General features: G+C 40.8%; 1 protein-coding gene across 1 annotated transcript in view; it reads left to right on the forward strand.

The window, feature by feature from the left end:
• The window catches only part of tspan7 (tetraspanin 7), a 43,253-nt gene that overhangs the window by 5,188 nt on the left and 21,584 nt on the right, over positions 1-16,481 (forward strand). Inside the window, exon 2 of the mRNA XM_061970679.2 lies at positions 14,602-14,790. Within this exon, the coding sequence (XP_061826663.2) occupies positions 14,602-14,790 (189 nt within the window). The remainder of the gene's footprint in view (positions 1-14,601; positions 14,791-16,481) is intronic.

Below are 16,481 nucleotides of genomic sequence, written 5' to 3' on the forward strand. Positions count from 1 at the left end.
GTGTGTGGTGCAATAAAACAATGTGGATTCCAGACTTTCGATGAGCAAGGACAACCACAGTACTGACTTTATAATGTAAGCGCTCATAGTTTGGTCCCTCGCGTCATCAAGACCCACAACCTTTTTATATTTAGTCGGCATGAGCCCTCTGAGACGTCCACGGCTTCGGGTTTCGCCTGCGTGGAGATCTCGCTGTCAGTGGCTCGTTTTTCTGACCCCGGGAGGGTCGGCGAGCTTTGAGGCCTCTTCGCTAGGCCTCGCTTTTCACTGTCATCGGCTTGCCGAGGCAAATAATCTCCCCGCTGCGAATAGCTGCTAGGTCGCCTCGCACAGACGGAGCAGGTGGTGTCCTCGCTATCGCATTTTGTCATTGCACCTTCTGCTTTCTTGATTTGGAAGACCGGGAAAGAAACAAAGAGACCTCATTTAAACTCTACACTCCGACCAGGATGGCTGGCATGGTGTTGAATTACACTTGGGGGGGTGTTGGGGGTGCCAGGCTGTTTGGAATTCAGAAACCGACAAGTTGAGAAGCCCTCTCGTATCCTCTTGGACTTGATTTCCCTTCGGTCCTTCCAAAGAACTCTCCAACAAAGCCGAGTTGCCGCACACCGCTGGGAAAGGAACCAAGCGAACAATTTATCTGCAATCATGTTGGCCATAAACAGCAAGTGCACCGTTGTCAAGAGGGAGAGGCAAAAACAAAACAGCATTAATTGACCAAACCAAAGATGACGTTACACTGAGAAAACACATTGACCGACTGCAGCTTTCACTCTCAAAAATAACATTCTAGATCAGTCACTGAAAACACTTTGCTCTCCAAGTACCACCATAAAATGCAGTAGCGTAGTAGGCCTAACTAATCATTGAAAACAAGGCAGAAGTTTCAAGTATATTTAATATTTTAGGCCACTGTAACATTAAACGCTGTTTGAACAGTAACACTGTGTTTGAATATTTAATGATGTGATTCTTTGGCGTACCTCTAGTCCAGGGGTGGGCAATTAATTTTTGCCGGGTGCCGCATGAGCAACCCGAGCACTGCTGGAGGGCCACACCGACAATATTTCAATTCAATTTTGCTCAAATAATTTTTGATGTACCGTAAGATAAATAATAATAAGAATAATAATAATTTCATTTAACCTAACTTAACTTTATACAAAAGCAGATTGCTTTTGATGCTTTTATTTTTAACACTGTCTTACACAACACTTCCTGATGTATAATACAATGCAAAAATGTCAATTTCTGTCACTTTATCCCATACTTGCCAACCTTGAGACCTCCGATTTCGGGAGGTGGGGGGTGGGGGGTGGGGGGAGTGGTCGCGGGTGGGATGGGGGGTGTGGTTGGGGGCGTGGTTAAGATATATATATATATATATATATATATATATAAGAAATACTTGACTCTCAGTGAATTCTAGCTATATATATATATATATATATATATATATATATATATATATATATATATATATATATATATATATAAGAAATACTTGACTTTCAGTGAATTCTAGCTATATATATATATATATATATATATATATATATATATATATATAAATAAAATAAATACTTGAATTTCAGTGTTCATTTATTTACACATATACACACACATAGCACTCATCTACTCATTGTTGAGTTAAGGGTTGAATTGTCCATCCTTGTTCTATTTTCTGTCACTATTTCAGAACACACACATTGTACAAATATACATTATAAAATCAATAAGAAAACGGGAGCTCTAATTTGGGAGTCTGAATTAGGATCAGAAGTTCCTATATAAACATTGCGCACTCACGTCGCCTTTTTGTATTGATTACTGCAGTTGTGCACTGGATTCATTCACAAATACAAACTACAACTCACAAACACTTTAGAGTTAGGCTCCACCATCAGAATGTGTACTTAAACTTATAAAGATCACATGGATATTATTCAGTGAGTTGATTCACCAAAACTAACCTGTTATACAGGAGGAAAAAGCACACAGGACGTTTCAATTGTTCACAGACTGGTCACGCTCATCAGAATGACAAGACACTTCCGGTCTGCAGGTGATAGCATTCAATTGGGAAGAAACGCCCTACTTCTCCCTACTGACCAATGTGAATACTGATAAATGTGGAATGACAGCTCCAAAAACGAATTCAAACCACAAAATAAAATAAATAAATCAACACAAAAATGTGACACATTATGGGTGGGTCACATATGCATGTACAGTAGATGGCAGTATTGTCCTGTTTAAAAGTGTCACAACATTGCTGTTTACGGCAGACCAACTGCTTTACGGGGGACGAAAACTTGACTGCTGTTGTTGTGTGTTGTTACCGCGCTGGGAGGACGTTAATGAAACTGCCTAACAATAAACCCACATAAGAAACCAAGAACTCGCCCTCGATCATTAGCTGTTTATATGGTGGGAAAGCGGACGTGAGAACAGGCTGTCAACACGTCACTCAGGTCCGCATGGAGCTCTGCCTGAATTTCGGGAGAAAATTTGTCCCGGGAGGTTTTCGGGAGAGGTGCTGAATTTCGGGAGTCTCCCGGAAAATCCGGGAGAGTTGGCAAGTATGCTTTATCCTGCATCCTCTTTAAAAGTCCAACATTTTTCCCCGTCAGATTTGGACAACCATCTGTTGTCACACCTGCCAGCTTGTCCCATTTCAGTCCTAACATGTCCAAACACGCGTTTACCTATGTGAACAAGTCATTACCTGTGGTTGTCCCTTTAATTGACTGCATGGCTGCCACCTCCTCTGTGATTTGAAAGTCTGCAGTTATCCCACGTAAGAAGATGAGCAGCTGGGTGGTGTCACGTACATCGCAGCTCTCATCCAAAGCCAGCGGAAAACAGTCAAAGTCAGCCGTTCTGTTCTTCAGCTGAAGCTCCAAGTTTCCAGCGATGGTCTCAACTCGCCTCGTTATACAGTGCGTCGGGAGAGTGACACGTTCTCAAATGCGCCCCTCCTTTATTAAGCACTCCTTAATAAACTCTCCGTCAGAAAACGCCTTACTTTTTCTGGCGATTTTGTGAGAAATTACAAAACTTGTCCTGACGGCTGCATCTCTGGGGGTGGGAAATTTGGAAACAAGTTCTTGTTGGGTTTGCAGTTTTACCATCAACGCATCAGCCTCCCTTGCGCGCGCTTCATCAGACAGATTCCGGTATCTTTCCTGGTGCTTCGTCGTGTAGTGGCGATTCAAATGATATTCTTTAAACACAGCAACTTGTGTACCACAAATTAAGCACACGGCTTTACCTTTCATTTCTGTAAAGAAATACTTGTCAGTCCATGTCTTGTTGAAAACACGCCATTCCTATTCAACTTTTCTCTTTTTAGCATCTCGGGGATAACCGGGCATCACTTGTCGCTGTGCACCTTCACTCACAGGTTACACACAGACATACGCTTTTCAAAATAAAAGCAGCACAGTTGTATTGCACGCACGACATATATGTTTTTTTAAATTTATTTTGTAATTTGTGATTGCCCCCGCGACCCCAAAGGGAATAAGCAGTAGAAAATGGATGGATGGAATTTGTGATTGGCGCTGTTCAAATTCACTCACAATCGCGCACGAGCATACGTCCACACGGAAGTAATACAAATAACGCTTTTCAAAACAAAAGCAGCACCGTTGTATTGCACACTCGACATAGATACTTTTTCAAATGTATTTTGTAATTTCTGATTGGCCTCACGCGGGCCGCAGAATGCCCAGGTCTGCTCTAGATGAAGCCTGCCTACCACTACCACTTGAGAATCACTGTTCTAGATGATAGACTATTTGTTTTTGTCAGCCATAACAAACATTTTTTTCCTCAGTAGAAAGACTTTGGACATTGCTGACTAAGATAAATGACTGCTGCTCTCCAGTTGAGGCCTATTTGTCTCTTAGGAAAAAACAAAACGGGTAGTAATTCATTACCTCAGGGGTGTACAAACTTTTTCCAGTGAGGGGCTGCAAAAACATCAAATGATGCGGGGGCCATTTTTACAAGATGCTTTATTTGTCATTGCACTTCAGAAGTACAACGGATTTAGTTTCTGGTCAACCCGTCCAAGAAAAAAACAATATGACTCGAGGTAGACAGGACCGGAGCGCTGATGGGTGACTTTCAAAACCAGCCTGAATGTTATTAGCGTCAACATTTCAACTTTTATCTTTACATTACACCTGCTTTCATTCCACTTTTGATGGTTTTTTTCAAGTACTAGTATTTTTGAAATGTGCCTAATGCATACTTGCCAACCCTCCCGGATTTTCCGGGAGACTCCCGAAATTCAGCACCTCTCCCGAAAACCTCCCGGGACAAATTTTCTCCCGAAAATCTCCCGAAATTCAGGCGGAGCTGGAGGCCACGCCCCCTCCAGCTCCACGCGGACCTGAGTGACGTGTTGACAGCCTGTTCACACGTCCGCTTTCTCACAATATAAACAGCTAATGATCGAGGGCGAGTTGTTGGTTTCTTATGTGGGTTTATTGTTAGGCAGTTTCATTAACGTCCTCCCAGCGCGGTAACAACACACAACAACAGCAGTCAAGTTTTCGTCTATCGTAAAGCAGTTGGTCTGCCGTAAACAGCAATGTTGTGACACTTTTAAACAGGACAATACTGCCATCTACTGTACATGCATATGTGACCCACCCATAATGTGTCACATTTTTGTGTTGATTTATTTATTTTATTTTGTGGTTTGAATTTGTTTTTGGATCTGTCATTACACATTTATCAGTATTCACATTGGTCAGTAGGGGGCAGTAGGGCGTTTCTTCCCAATTGAATGCTATCACCTGCAGACTGGAAGTGTCTTGTCATTCTGATGAGAGCGACCAGTCTGTGAACAATTGAAATGTCCGGTGTGCTTTTTCCTCCTGTATAACAGGTTAGTTTTGGTGAATCAACTCACTGAATAATATCCATGTGATCTTTATAAGTTTAAGTACACATTCTGATGGTGGAGCCTAACTCTAAAGTGTTTGTGAGTTGTAGTTTGTATTTGTGAATGAATCCAGTGCACAGCTGCAGTAATCAATACAAAAAGGCAACGTGAGTACGCAATGTTTATATAGGAACTTCTGATCCTAATTCAGACTCCCAAATTAGAGCTCCCGTTTTCTTATTGATTTTATAATGTATATTTGTATAATGTGTGTGTTCTGAAATAGTGACAGACAATAGAACAAGGATGGACAATTCAACCCTTAACTCAACAATGAGTAGATGAGTGTTGTGTATGTGTAAATAAATGAACACTGAAATTCAAGTATTTATTTCATTTATTTATATGTGTATATATATATATATATATATATATATATCTTAACCACGCCCCCCACCCCCCACCTCCCGAAATCGGAGGTCTCAAGGTTGGCAAGTATGGCCTAATGGGCTATTAAAAATTAGCTTGTAATTTGACCCCACTTGCTAACTAAATCAGCGGCCATGATTTAGCGATTATGATTTGTTTCAGACATGTTACATTAATGAACACCATATGGTTCCAATTCACACAATTCAGCATATCTGAAAGGGAGTAGGAAGAAGCTAAGCTTATATTTCTTTATTTAGAGGCACAATTACATTTCCACAGTGCCAAGCCGATTCTAAGATACTAATCCTCGCCACTATGGCGGAAAATTAATGATATGTTTCTTCCAAGTAGCATTATCACTGGAGATGTAGAGGAAAAGGAATGGCTAAGCATGCTACACTCTCACCCGGAGCAGGACGACACAAGAAGCTAACCGCTAAAGCTCCAGTGTAAAGTAGGGCTGATGGATCCAGATGCTGATACTATCGATACAGAGTATAGTGTCTGCATATAAACGATAATAAAACGATTGACCATTTTTTTGTTATTGTTTGCCAACTCAGAGCGTACGTTTCTGGATACAGGAAGTAGATTTTGCTTTTGTGTAATTTGTGCACCAGCCACATTAATTTTGTGAAAGACAATTGGATATAATATTCAATACCACAAATCATCTGATTAACAACAATATTAGCATGTACCTTTTGATAAGATACGCTTTATAAAAACGTGTTACTGTGTTTACTTTAGTTAATTTCCATAAAACATTTTCAGTTCTATAATCTATTGTCATACTTGCCAACCTTGAGACCTCCAATTTCGGGAGGTGGGGGGTGGGGGCGTGGTCGGGGGTGGGGTGGGGCGTGGTTGGGGGCGTGGTTAAGAGGGAAGGAGTATATTGACAGCTAGAATTCACCAAGTATATATATATATATATATATATGTATATGTATGTATGTATATATATATATACATATATATATATCTATCCTGAAAATATGCAAACAAAACTGTGTTTAGATAATTGATACTTCAAACTTGCATAAATAAATATTAAGGAATATAACATAACTTGGCTTCTGAGAGCTTCAAAATGTAATGAATAAAATGCTAAAGTTGTTGATAAACAAGCAATTATTTTAATAATTAAATATGGTCATTTTTAATGAATTATTATGATGATTTAAAATTAATTATTTCAAATATGTTTATTTTAATGTATAATTCTATGGCTGGATGAAATAAGGAGTCAGAAAAAATACAAATAAAAATACAATTAATTTTGATGTTTTTAGCAAATTATAGTTTGTTTTTTTTTATTAATAAATGTATTTATTTTTCGGTAAGATAAACATAATAATACAATTTATCTCTAGTCTGGATGATTTACTTCTTGTCACCCTGTTGTCCTCCCGTCATGAAAAAAGGCTGTCCTCACTCAGGTCCGCATGGAGCTGGAGGGGGCGTGGCCTCCAGCTCCGGTTGAAAATCGGGAGATTTTCGGGAGAATATTTGTCCCGGGAGGTTTTCGGGAGAGGCGCTAAATTTCGGGAGTCTCCCGGAAAATTCGGGAGGGTTGGCAAGTATGTCTATTGTCCAAGTATCGGATGGGGACTCTAAATTGTTTCGGATGTGAGGCCACACATATTGATCGGGGCATCTCTACTTACTATTCATCCCCACCATAACTTTTACATGTTTAAAGCGCTAAGATCAAGAAGCAGCAACATAGATGACGCATCAGAATCCATCGTTAGCAGTAGATCATTAGTCATTTTTGCGAGGGCTGTCTCCGTAGAGTGATTTGCCCTGAAACCGGATTGAAAAGGTTCACAGAGATTGTTAGACACTAAGTGTTCATTTAGCTGCTGTGCGACAATTCTTTCGAGGATTTTCGAGATAAACGGAAGGTGGGACACCGGCCGGTAGTTTACCATGAGGTCAGGATCGAGGTTAGGTCTTTTGAGCAAAGGATGAATAACCGCTTTTTTGAATGCTAGTGGAACAGTGCCAGAGGAAAGTGATAAGTTTATAATATTTAGCACTGATGGACCTAATAATACAAAAAGCTCCTTAATAAGTTTCCCAGGAAATGGGTCAAGTAAACATGTTGTTTGTTTTGTCCCATTGACACATCTTAACAATTCCTCTAATGTTATTTCATCAAAGAGAGAGAAACTATTTTGGAGGGCGGTATCCTTCGTAGATACAGTCGTATCTCCCAGTTGTAGCTGCGATGCATTGTCTTTATACTCTCACAATATTATGTTAGACCCACTCGACATCCATTGCATTCGGTCTCCCTAGAGGGGGGGGGTTACCCACATATGCGGTCCTCTCCAAGGTTTCTCATAGTCATTCACATCGACGTCCCACTGGGGTGAGTTTTTCCTTGCCCTTATGTGGGCTCTGTACCGAGGATGTCGTTGTGGCTTGTGCAGCCCTTTGAGACACTTGTGATTTAGGGCTATATAAATAAACATTGATTGATTGATTGATTGATTGAATTCATTTCCTGTGTGAAAGAGAGGAAGCTGTTGGAAAGAAAAAGAGAAGTAATATTAAAAGTAGGTAATAATAAAAACACATGAATATTCCTACCGGTCTGAAAATGTTGATTTAATTGTACACTTCATTGATTCATGTTTTTGTGTAATGATGACAACGTATACTCACGCGGACGATTGACTAGTTGATGGTGATGTTAAGAACGCTGTCGGGTGCTTTCTTTTCAAAAATTCGTTTATAGCCGTTGTGCATACTGATCGTCAATGGGTGGTATTTATTTCCTAATATTGTGCAATCTGTCATAATATATATATATATATATATATATATATATATATATATTACTATTTTAGAGTTGTTATTGCTGACATTAGCTGCGTCAAGTTGTGTATTTTATTTCCTAGAAGTGGAGATGATTTAATCTGTTGAGTTCTTAAACAATAAGTACTAAATCTTCTTCCTGTCTTCCATTGAACTTGAAGTGGATGATTCTGTTGAATTGTCCTCAAGTTGCTTGTTGGCGATGCCAGCGTTGCATTTTGTCAGCTGCTCATGGATGTCCACGTTGGTTCCTTTCAGCTCGACTCTCTGCTTCAGCGATACCACCTTTTTTTAGTAAACTTAATGATGATGACAGGTATTATTGGAACGCATGTTGTTGACATCCACAACCACTAGTCTCCCTTTCATTGCAGAAAGTTGTCCAGCTGTTAGTCCGTTGACGCATCCTCCTCTGTTATCAGCTGCTCTGCAATTACACCTGACAGCCCGTCATAATCACATTGTTCATGCGGACTCTTGTACTTCCTGCATCTGACACACCATTTCAGATATAATGTGGGAGAGACACAACTGGCGTGGGTGTTAAGAAGTATGTTTTGGAGTGGTCATTTTTATCTACAAAATTAACAGATTGAAGCAAAAATTCCTGATTTAGTTAGTTTGTGTTGTATGTCCTGTCTGGGGATAACTACTGTAACTACTGTATGTCCTCTGGAACATCAGCCTGGAGCTTTAGCCGCCGTGCTAACAGGGATGGAGGCGTAATCTATGTTCTTATTCTCTCAGACAGGCGGCGTGTTTATGCCACAGAGTTTTATGTCACCAAGCACACGACTCCTTTTGTTTGTTTTTCTTTACCTTATTTTCCATGCTGGGGACTGTATATATGTGTGTGTGTGTGTACATATAAATGTGTGTTCACATGTGCACATATATACACTATATTGCCAAAAGTATTTGGCCACCCACCCAAATGATGAGAATTAGGTGTCCTAATCACTAATCACAGGTGTATCAAATCAAGCACTTAGGCATGGAGACTGTTTCTACAAACATTAGTGAAAGAATGGGCCGCTCTCAGTGATTTCCAGCGTGGAACTGTCATAGGATGCCACCTGGGCAACAAATCCAGTCGTAAAATGTCCTCGCTCCTAAATATTCCAAAGTCAACTTTATTATAAGAAAAGTGAAGAGTTTGGGAACAACAGCAACTCAGCCACCAAGTGGTAGGCCACGTAAACTGACAGAGAGGTCAGCATAGTGCAAAGACTTTCTGCACTGTCACTTGCTACAGAGCTCCAAACTTCATGTCACCTTCCAATTAGCCCACGTACAGTACGCAGAGAGCTTCATGGAATGAGTTTCCATGGCCGAGCAGCTGCATCTAAACCATACATCACCAAGTCCAATGCAAAGCGTGGGATGCAGTGGTGTAAAGCAGTGCTCTAGAGCAGTGGTTCTCAACCTTTTTTCAGCAATGTACCCCCTGTGAACATTTTTTTAATTCAAGTACCCCGTAATCAGAGCAAAGCATTTTTGGTTGAAAAAAAGAGATAAAAAAGTAAAATACAGCACTATGTCATCAGTTTCTGATTTATTAAATTGTATCACAGTGCAAAATGTTGCTCATTTGTAGTGGTCTTTCTTGAACAATTTGGAAAAAAAGATATAAAAATAACTAAAAACTTGTTGAATAATAAACAAGTGATTCAATTATAAATAAAGATTTCTACACATAGAAGTAATCATCAACTTAAAGTGCCCTCTTTGGGGATCGTAATAGAGATTCATCTGGATTCATCAACTTCATTCTAAACATTTCTTCACAAAAAAAGAAATCTTTAACATCAATATTTATGGAACATGTCCACAAAAAATCTAGCTGTCAACACTGAATATTGCATTGTTGCATTTCTTTTCACACTTCTTTTTGACACACATTTTAGTGAGAAACCTGAGCTTGTGCTTCACTGAGTTTATGAACTTACATTCATATTTTGTTGAAGTATTATTCAATAAATATATTTATAAAGGATTTTTGAATTGTTGCTATTTTTAGAATATTTAAAACACTTACCCCTTGGCATACCTTCAAGTACCCCCAGGGGTACGCGTACCCCCATTTGAGAACCACTGCTCTAGAGCAGTGGAGACGTCTTCTCTGGACTGATGAATCACGCTTTTCCATCTGGCAATCTGATGGACCAGTCTGGGTTTGGAGGTTGCCAGGAGAACGCTACATTTCGGACTGCATTGTGCGGAGTGTGAAATTCGGTGGAGGAGGAATTATGGTGTGGGGTTGTTTTTCAGGAGTTGGGCTCGGCCCCTTAGTTCCAGTGAAAGGAACTTTGAATGCTCCAGGATACCAAAACATTTTGGACAATTCCATGCTCCCAACCTAGTGGGAACGGTTTGGAGTGGGCCCCTTCCTCTTCCAACATGACTGTGCACCAGTGCACAAAGCAAGGTCCATAAAGACATGGATGACAGAGTCTGCTGTGGATGAACTTGACTGGCCTGCACAGAGTCCTGACCTGAACCCAATAGAACACCTTTGGGATGAATTAGAATGGAGACTGAGAGCCAGGCCTTCTCCACCAACATCAGTGTGTGACCTCACCAATGCACTTTTGGAAGAATGGTGGATAATGCCTATAAACACACTCTGCAACCTTGTGGACAGCCTTCCCAGAAGAGTTGAAGCTGTAATAGCTGCAAAAGGTCATATTGAACCCTATGGGTTAGGAATGGGATGGCACTTCAAGTTCATATGTGAGTCAAGGCAGGTGACCAAATACTTTTGGCAATATAGTGTATATGTATTTATATACACATTTCTAAACATATATATATATATATATATATATATATATATATATATATATATATATATAGTCAAGGTTTCTGTGGTTTATCCGTTATACAGTGCTCAATACCGGGGTAGAGCGGAATATACGTTAGGTCAGGAAAATGTTATAAAATCCCCTGACAAGCCTAACGTGTGTGTGTGTGTGTGTATATATATATATATATATATATATATATATATATATATATATATACACACACACACGCAATGGGGCAAAAAAGTATTTAGTCAGCCACCAATTGTGCAAGTTCTCCCACTTAAAAAAGATGAGAAGCCTGTAATTTTCGTCATAGGTACACTTCCATAGTTGCAAGAAAAAGTATGTGAGCCCTTTGGGATTACTTGGATTTCTGCATAAATTGGCGATAAATTGTTTTCTGCTCTTCATCAAAGTCACAACAATAGATAAACACAGTTTGCTTAAACTAATACCGCACACAAAATATAGGTTTTCTTCTTTTTATTGAACACATTCTCAGTGAAGGGTGGGAAAAGTATTTGAACCCTTGGATTTAAAAACTGGTTGACCCTCCTTTGGCAGCAATAACCTCAACAAAACATTTGCTGTAGTTGCAGATGAGACCTGCACAACGGTCAGGAGGAATTTTGGACCATTCCTCTTCACAAAACTATTTGAGTGCAGCGATATTCCTGGGATGTCTGGTGTGAATGGCTCTCTTGAGGTCACGCCACACCATCTCAATTGGCTTTTCTTCTGTTGAAGCCATTCTGTTGCTGATTTACTTCCATGCTTGGGCACGTTGTCCTGTTGCATCACCCATCCTCTGTTGAGCTGCAGTTGGCGGACAGATGTTCTTAAGTTTTCCTGCAAAATGTCTTAAACTTGGGAATTAATTTTTCCATCGATGAAGGCAATCCGTCCAGGCCCTGGTCATTTGAAAAATGCACTGCACATCGTATTGGCAGCTCTAGCTCGGATGGTAAAGGCATACCTGCCAACTACTCCGGTTTTCCCGTAATTAGTACGGTTTTCATCAACCTATTCCGGGTTACGGTTGCAGTGATAAAAAAATACGGTTTTTCATTAATTAAAAAAAAAAAAATTAAAAAAAAAATTTTATTCACGAAATCGCGTAGCAACAATGACATTCGACCTGCTTCCCGTAACTTCCTATCGAGCCATTCCGCGAGGCTATTTATAGCACCGCTGCCAAGCACGAGGCACCTGTTGCCATTGTTTCCAAACGAGCGAACGATCATGGAATCAGCCGGAGAAAAATCGCATACGAGTCTTAAACCGAAAAGAAAACTGCAGTCATTCCGTGAAGAATATTCAAAAGCCTATCCGGGAATAATTATCCGTTCCAAAAAGGGTGAAAACTACGCGAATTGCACCTTGTGCAGACAAGATTTTTCGATCGGACACGGAGGAATTAGCGATGTAAAAGACCACGTTGGGACAAAAAAACACAAGTCTAATGCCGTTGCTAGCGATACAAGTGGAAAACTTTCAACGTTTTTCGGATTTTAGCCACAAAAAGGTAATGACACCAATGTTATCTATTGGAATTGTTTAGTACTGTTATACTGTTAAAAGTGTTTATACTATTTATGCTTTCAAGTCCAAGTTGAAGAAATCTTGTTAAATGTTGACAGCATAACTACCAAAATACAGAAGTATGTCCTTAATATTTTTGCAGTGCTATTTCTGTTGAAAAGTTCAAATGATTACATTAGAGATGTGATGTGCCACTTTTCAAGTGTCTGATGGCTTAAATTAATTTTCATTAATTTTTCATATTTTGAATTCTTTTGAAAGGCTTACAAAAAAACTACATTTGAATTGTAATTCCATGCTATTGACAGGACTATTAATTTTAATGAAGTTAGCTTACCATGTTTACAGTATGATAATTGTGATAGAAATGTGAATTTTAGGCACAGAATATTTTTTACAATTGAACAAGGCAGTAGATTATACAAGCTTGGACAGAAAGTTAATAATGACACCAATTTTTTTTTAATGGAATTGTTTAGTACTGTTTTACCATTTGTTTACTGTAAAAAGTGTTTATACTTTCAATGAACAAATTGAAGTCTTGTGAAAGGTTGACAGGATAACTGGCATTAACTGTCAAAATAATTTCAAACTATTGAAGTTAGCTTACAGAATAAACATGTCAATCAACCCATATGATTTTTGCTGTAATATTTTTGTTTTGAAAAGTCACTGTGACTGATAGAAAAGTGATGGTTTTAGCAACATTTTAACCTGTCTGAATGCTAATAATCATTTTGCGTCGGGGGGCGAAGCCTGAACCCCCCACCAGGACTTTGTCCTGGACCTACTGGGGCCTGCGGCCCCTGGACCCTGGCTACTAGGTTTTTCTGATTTCAAAAGTTGGCAGGTATGTAAAGGTTTAAAAGAATAATTTGGAGATGTCCGGTGGGCGGGGTTGAAAAGCGTAACGGGTGTAATTTGCCAATGTCTGCTGTTGATCATCGTCACGTTAGCAAGAAAACAATAGCGCCAGAGAGCCAAACAGCGAGCCTGTGGGCGGTCTGAAGGGTCAGGTCTGAGCGGCTGCTTTCCGCCTGGCTCAAGTGTTTGACTCGTCTGCATTCAATAGTGTGACATTAGGCACCAACACTGCCTTTTGAAAAAGTGCAGGGGACATTTCCCCAGCGGTTACGTCCCTGGACACCCTGCATGCACCTTTTTAGGTCGGCAGTTTGGAAAATGCTGTGCCCTCCCGTAAATATTTGCTCAATTGCGAGAGCGTGATTGCACTTTGTTTCATCTGGCTTGTCGCCTTCATCGCTTTATCGTCTCACGCCTCATCTGGAACTCATTGTCCTTGTCTGCGCACGTGTGGCGATAAGGAAACCCGTGCATGCGTTTCAGCTGTGCAAACACTTCTGAGACCGAAGTGCGATGATCCCTTTTAGGATGCCGGCGTTGGAAACAACCTTGTTTGCCAACAGAGCAGACGTGCAAATGGTGCCAGCAAGCATGGACGTGGATAATGTACAAGTACATCACATCAAGTTTTAAAGACACCGTAGAATACGGTTGTTCCTTGTCAGAACTTAGTGCTCCTCCTCTACTGTCTGAGGAAGACATTTTGTGCAGACGTCAAGTCGACAGCGCGGAAGGCAAGCTGCCTCCTCTTGGAAGCCATGAGGGGTTAGACGATGTCGGCCCGCCGTCGCTCGGAGGCCGATCATCAGCAGCAGGCGGCTCGGCGCCCAGCTCTTCTTGGCATGACAGGAAAGACGTTCCCAGCCGAGACGCCGCCGCCGCCGCCTCGTACAAGGGCGCTCTTTTATCCGCCTGCCTTCATTTGAAATGCTAAGAGCGGCGCAACAGGAGGAAGCGCCTCGTGGCAGATCAAAGGAGCGTCTTTGATTTACCCGCCTCCCCGTTTCTGTCTTTGTGCCAGGCATATTCATAATAAAGCAGGTGATCGCTACCCTCTACTCCATGAAAATGCATCTTCTATCTCTAATGGCTCCCTTTTTTTTGTTCCACCTTCATCCTCCTCCGTGCTGCCCGTCTGGAGGGAGGACGATGTTTGCAGGAATAAAAAGCCACATTCCCCTCACTTCCTGTTCTCTAACAGGTGTCTTTTCCCTCCTTCCCCAGATAACGGGGGCCATCCTGCTGGCGGTGGGAGTATGGGGGAAGTTGATGCTGGGCCCTTACATCTCGCTCATCGCTGACAACTCCACCAACGCCCCCTACGTCCTCATCGGCACCGGGACCGTCATTGTCGTTTTTGGCCTGTTTGGATGCTTCGCCACATGCAGAGGAAGCCCATGGATGCTGAAGCTGGTGAGTGAAGCGCAATAGGGTGCTTTTAAAAAAAAGTCCTGAATACCAACTGTAATCCAGATCAGCCCCAAATTGTAATCACCTCAGAAAACACTCGGCTATCCAAGTACCAGCATTAAAATACAGTAGCATAGCAGTGACGTGCGGTGAGGTTGATGGCTGGTGAGGCACTGACTTCATCACAGTCAGATTTACAAACATATGAACCCTAAAGAGTATCTTATTCACCATTTGATTGGCAGCAGTTAACGGGTTATGTTTAAAAGCTCATACCAGCATTCTTCCCTGCTTGGCACTCAGCATCAAGGCTTGGAATTGGGGGTTAAATCACCAAAAATGATTCCCGGGCACGGCGCCGCTGCTGCCCACTGCTCCCCTCACCTCCCAGGGGGTGATCAAGGGAATGGGTCAAATGCAGAGGACAAATTTCATTACACCTAGTGTGTGTGTGACAATCATTGCTACTTTAACTTAACTTTAACTTTACACATACAAACTGTAGCACACAAAAAAGCACATTTAATAAAAAAAACATTATGGTCTTACCTTTACTTAGAAATTAAGTCCATGCGCCGCAACTAAAGCCCTCACTTCAACTTTCCACGTGCAAGATTGAATCTATTTAAAAAAGTGTAACCGAGGGTTTATAAATGTGGCCTATACTGTATGAAACTACAAAATAACAAACACGGAGGCTCCAGTTTACACGAGGACCACTTTATTTACCTTCTTTCAAAAACCTCCGCAACGTGACATCACTTCCGCTCTTAGCGCCTTCAAAATAAGAGCTCAAGGCATACACTGTATAACAGCGCATAACAGGAACTTAACATCACAAAGAGGAAAGCCCATGAAAATAGGTTACAAAAGTTATTTACTAAGAAGCCAAAAAGTGCAAAAACAATAATGTTCGTGTTGGAGGAGTTGTGAATTAGGTACACCTGCAGTCTGCAGGTGTATCTAATGTTGTGTCCCTGCAGTCATTCACAACTCCTCCAACACCAACATTATTGTTTTTGCACTTTTTGGCTTCTTATGAAATATTTTTTTTAAATAGATTCAATCTTGCACGTGGAACGTTTAAGTGTGGGCTTTAGTTGATATAACACTCCCGTCAGGGGTTGCCGTGCATTCTACGGTGGGGGTGCAGGAGGCGAGCCTCAGCCAGTGCGTCTTTTGCAGCCGTTTAATGATCGCTCAGCACAAGAAATACGTTACACACATACAGTTGTTGACAAAATACACTGTACATTATATACCTCAGCTAACTAAACTATGGAAATGTATAATATAATTCATATAGCAATACGGTCTCACTGCACAGCAGGCCAGCAGTTAGCCGAGTCATTGCGCAATCCATGTTGAGGCACTGAGTGACGTGCCTCAACTGGCTGCTGTTCACCGCAAGTTTCTTCTCAGTATTTGAATGGCAAATGTGAAAATGCAGCGATTTTGAATAAAAATAATCTAAAACTGGTGAAGTTAAATGGAAAATAACTTTATAGTATAATCACTGGATACATATAACAATTTAATAAAAATGTTTTCTTTTTACATTTTTTTTCTTTCCATGATGGCAGGTGAGGCCCCGCCTCACCTGCCTCTAGTGACTGCACGTCACTGTAGCATAGCAGGCCTAAGTATTCATTAAAAGCAAAGCAGGGGTTTTGTTTAATAAGTATATTTAATAT

The sequence above is a fragment of the Nerophis lumbriciformis genome, linkage group LG13 (assembly GCF_033978685.3).
Source record: "Nerophis lumbriciformis linkage group LG13, RoL_Nlum_v2.1, whole genome shotgun sequence".
NCBI lineage: Eukaryota > Metazoa > Chordata > Actinopteri > Syngnathiformes > Syngnathidae > Nerophis > Nerophis lumbriciformis.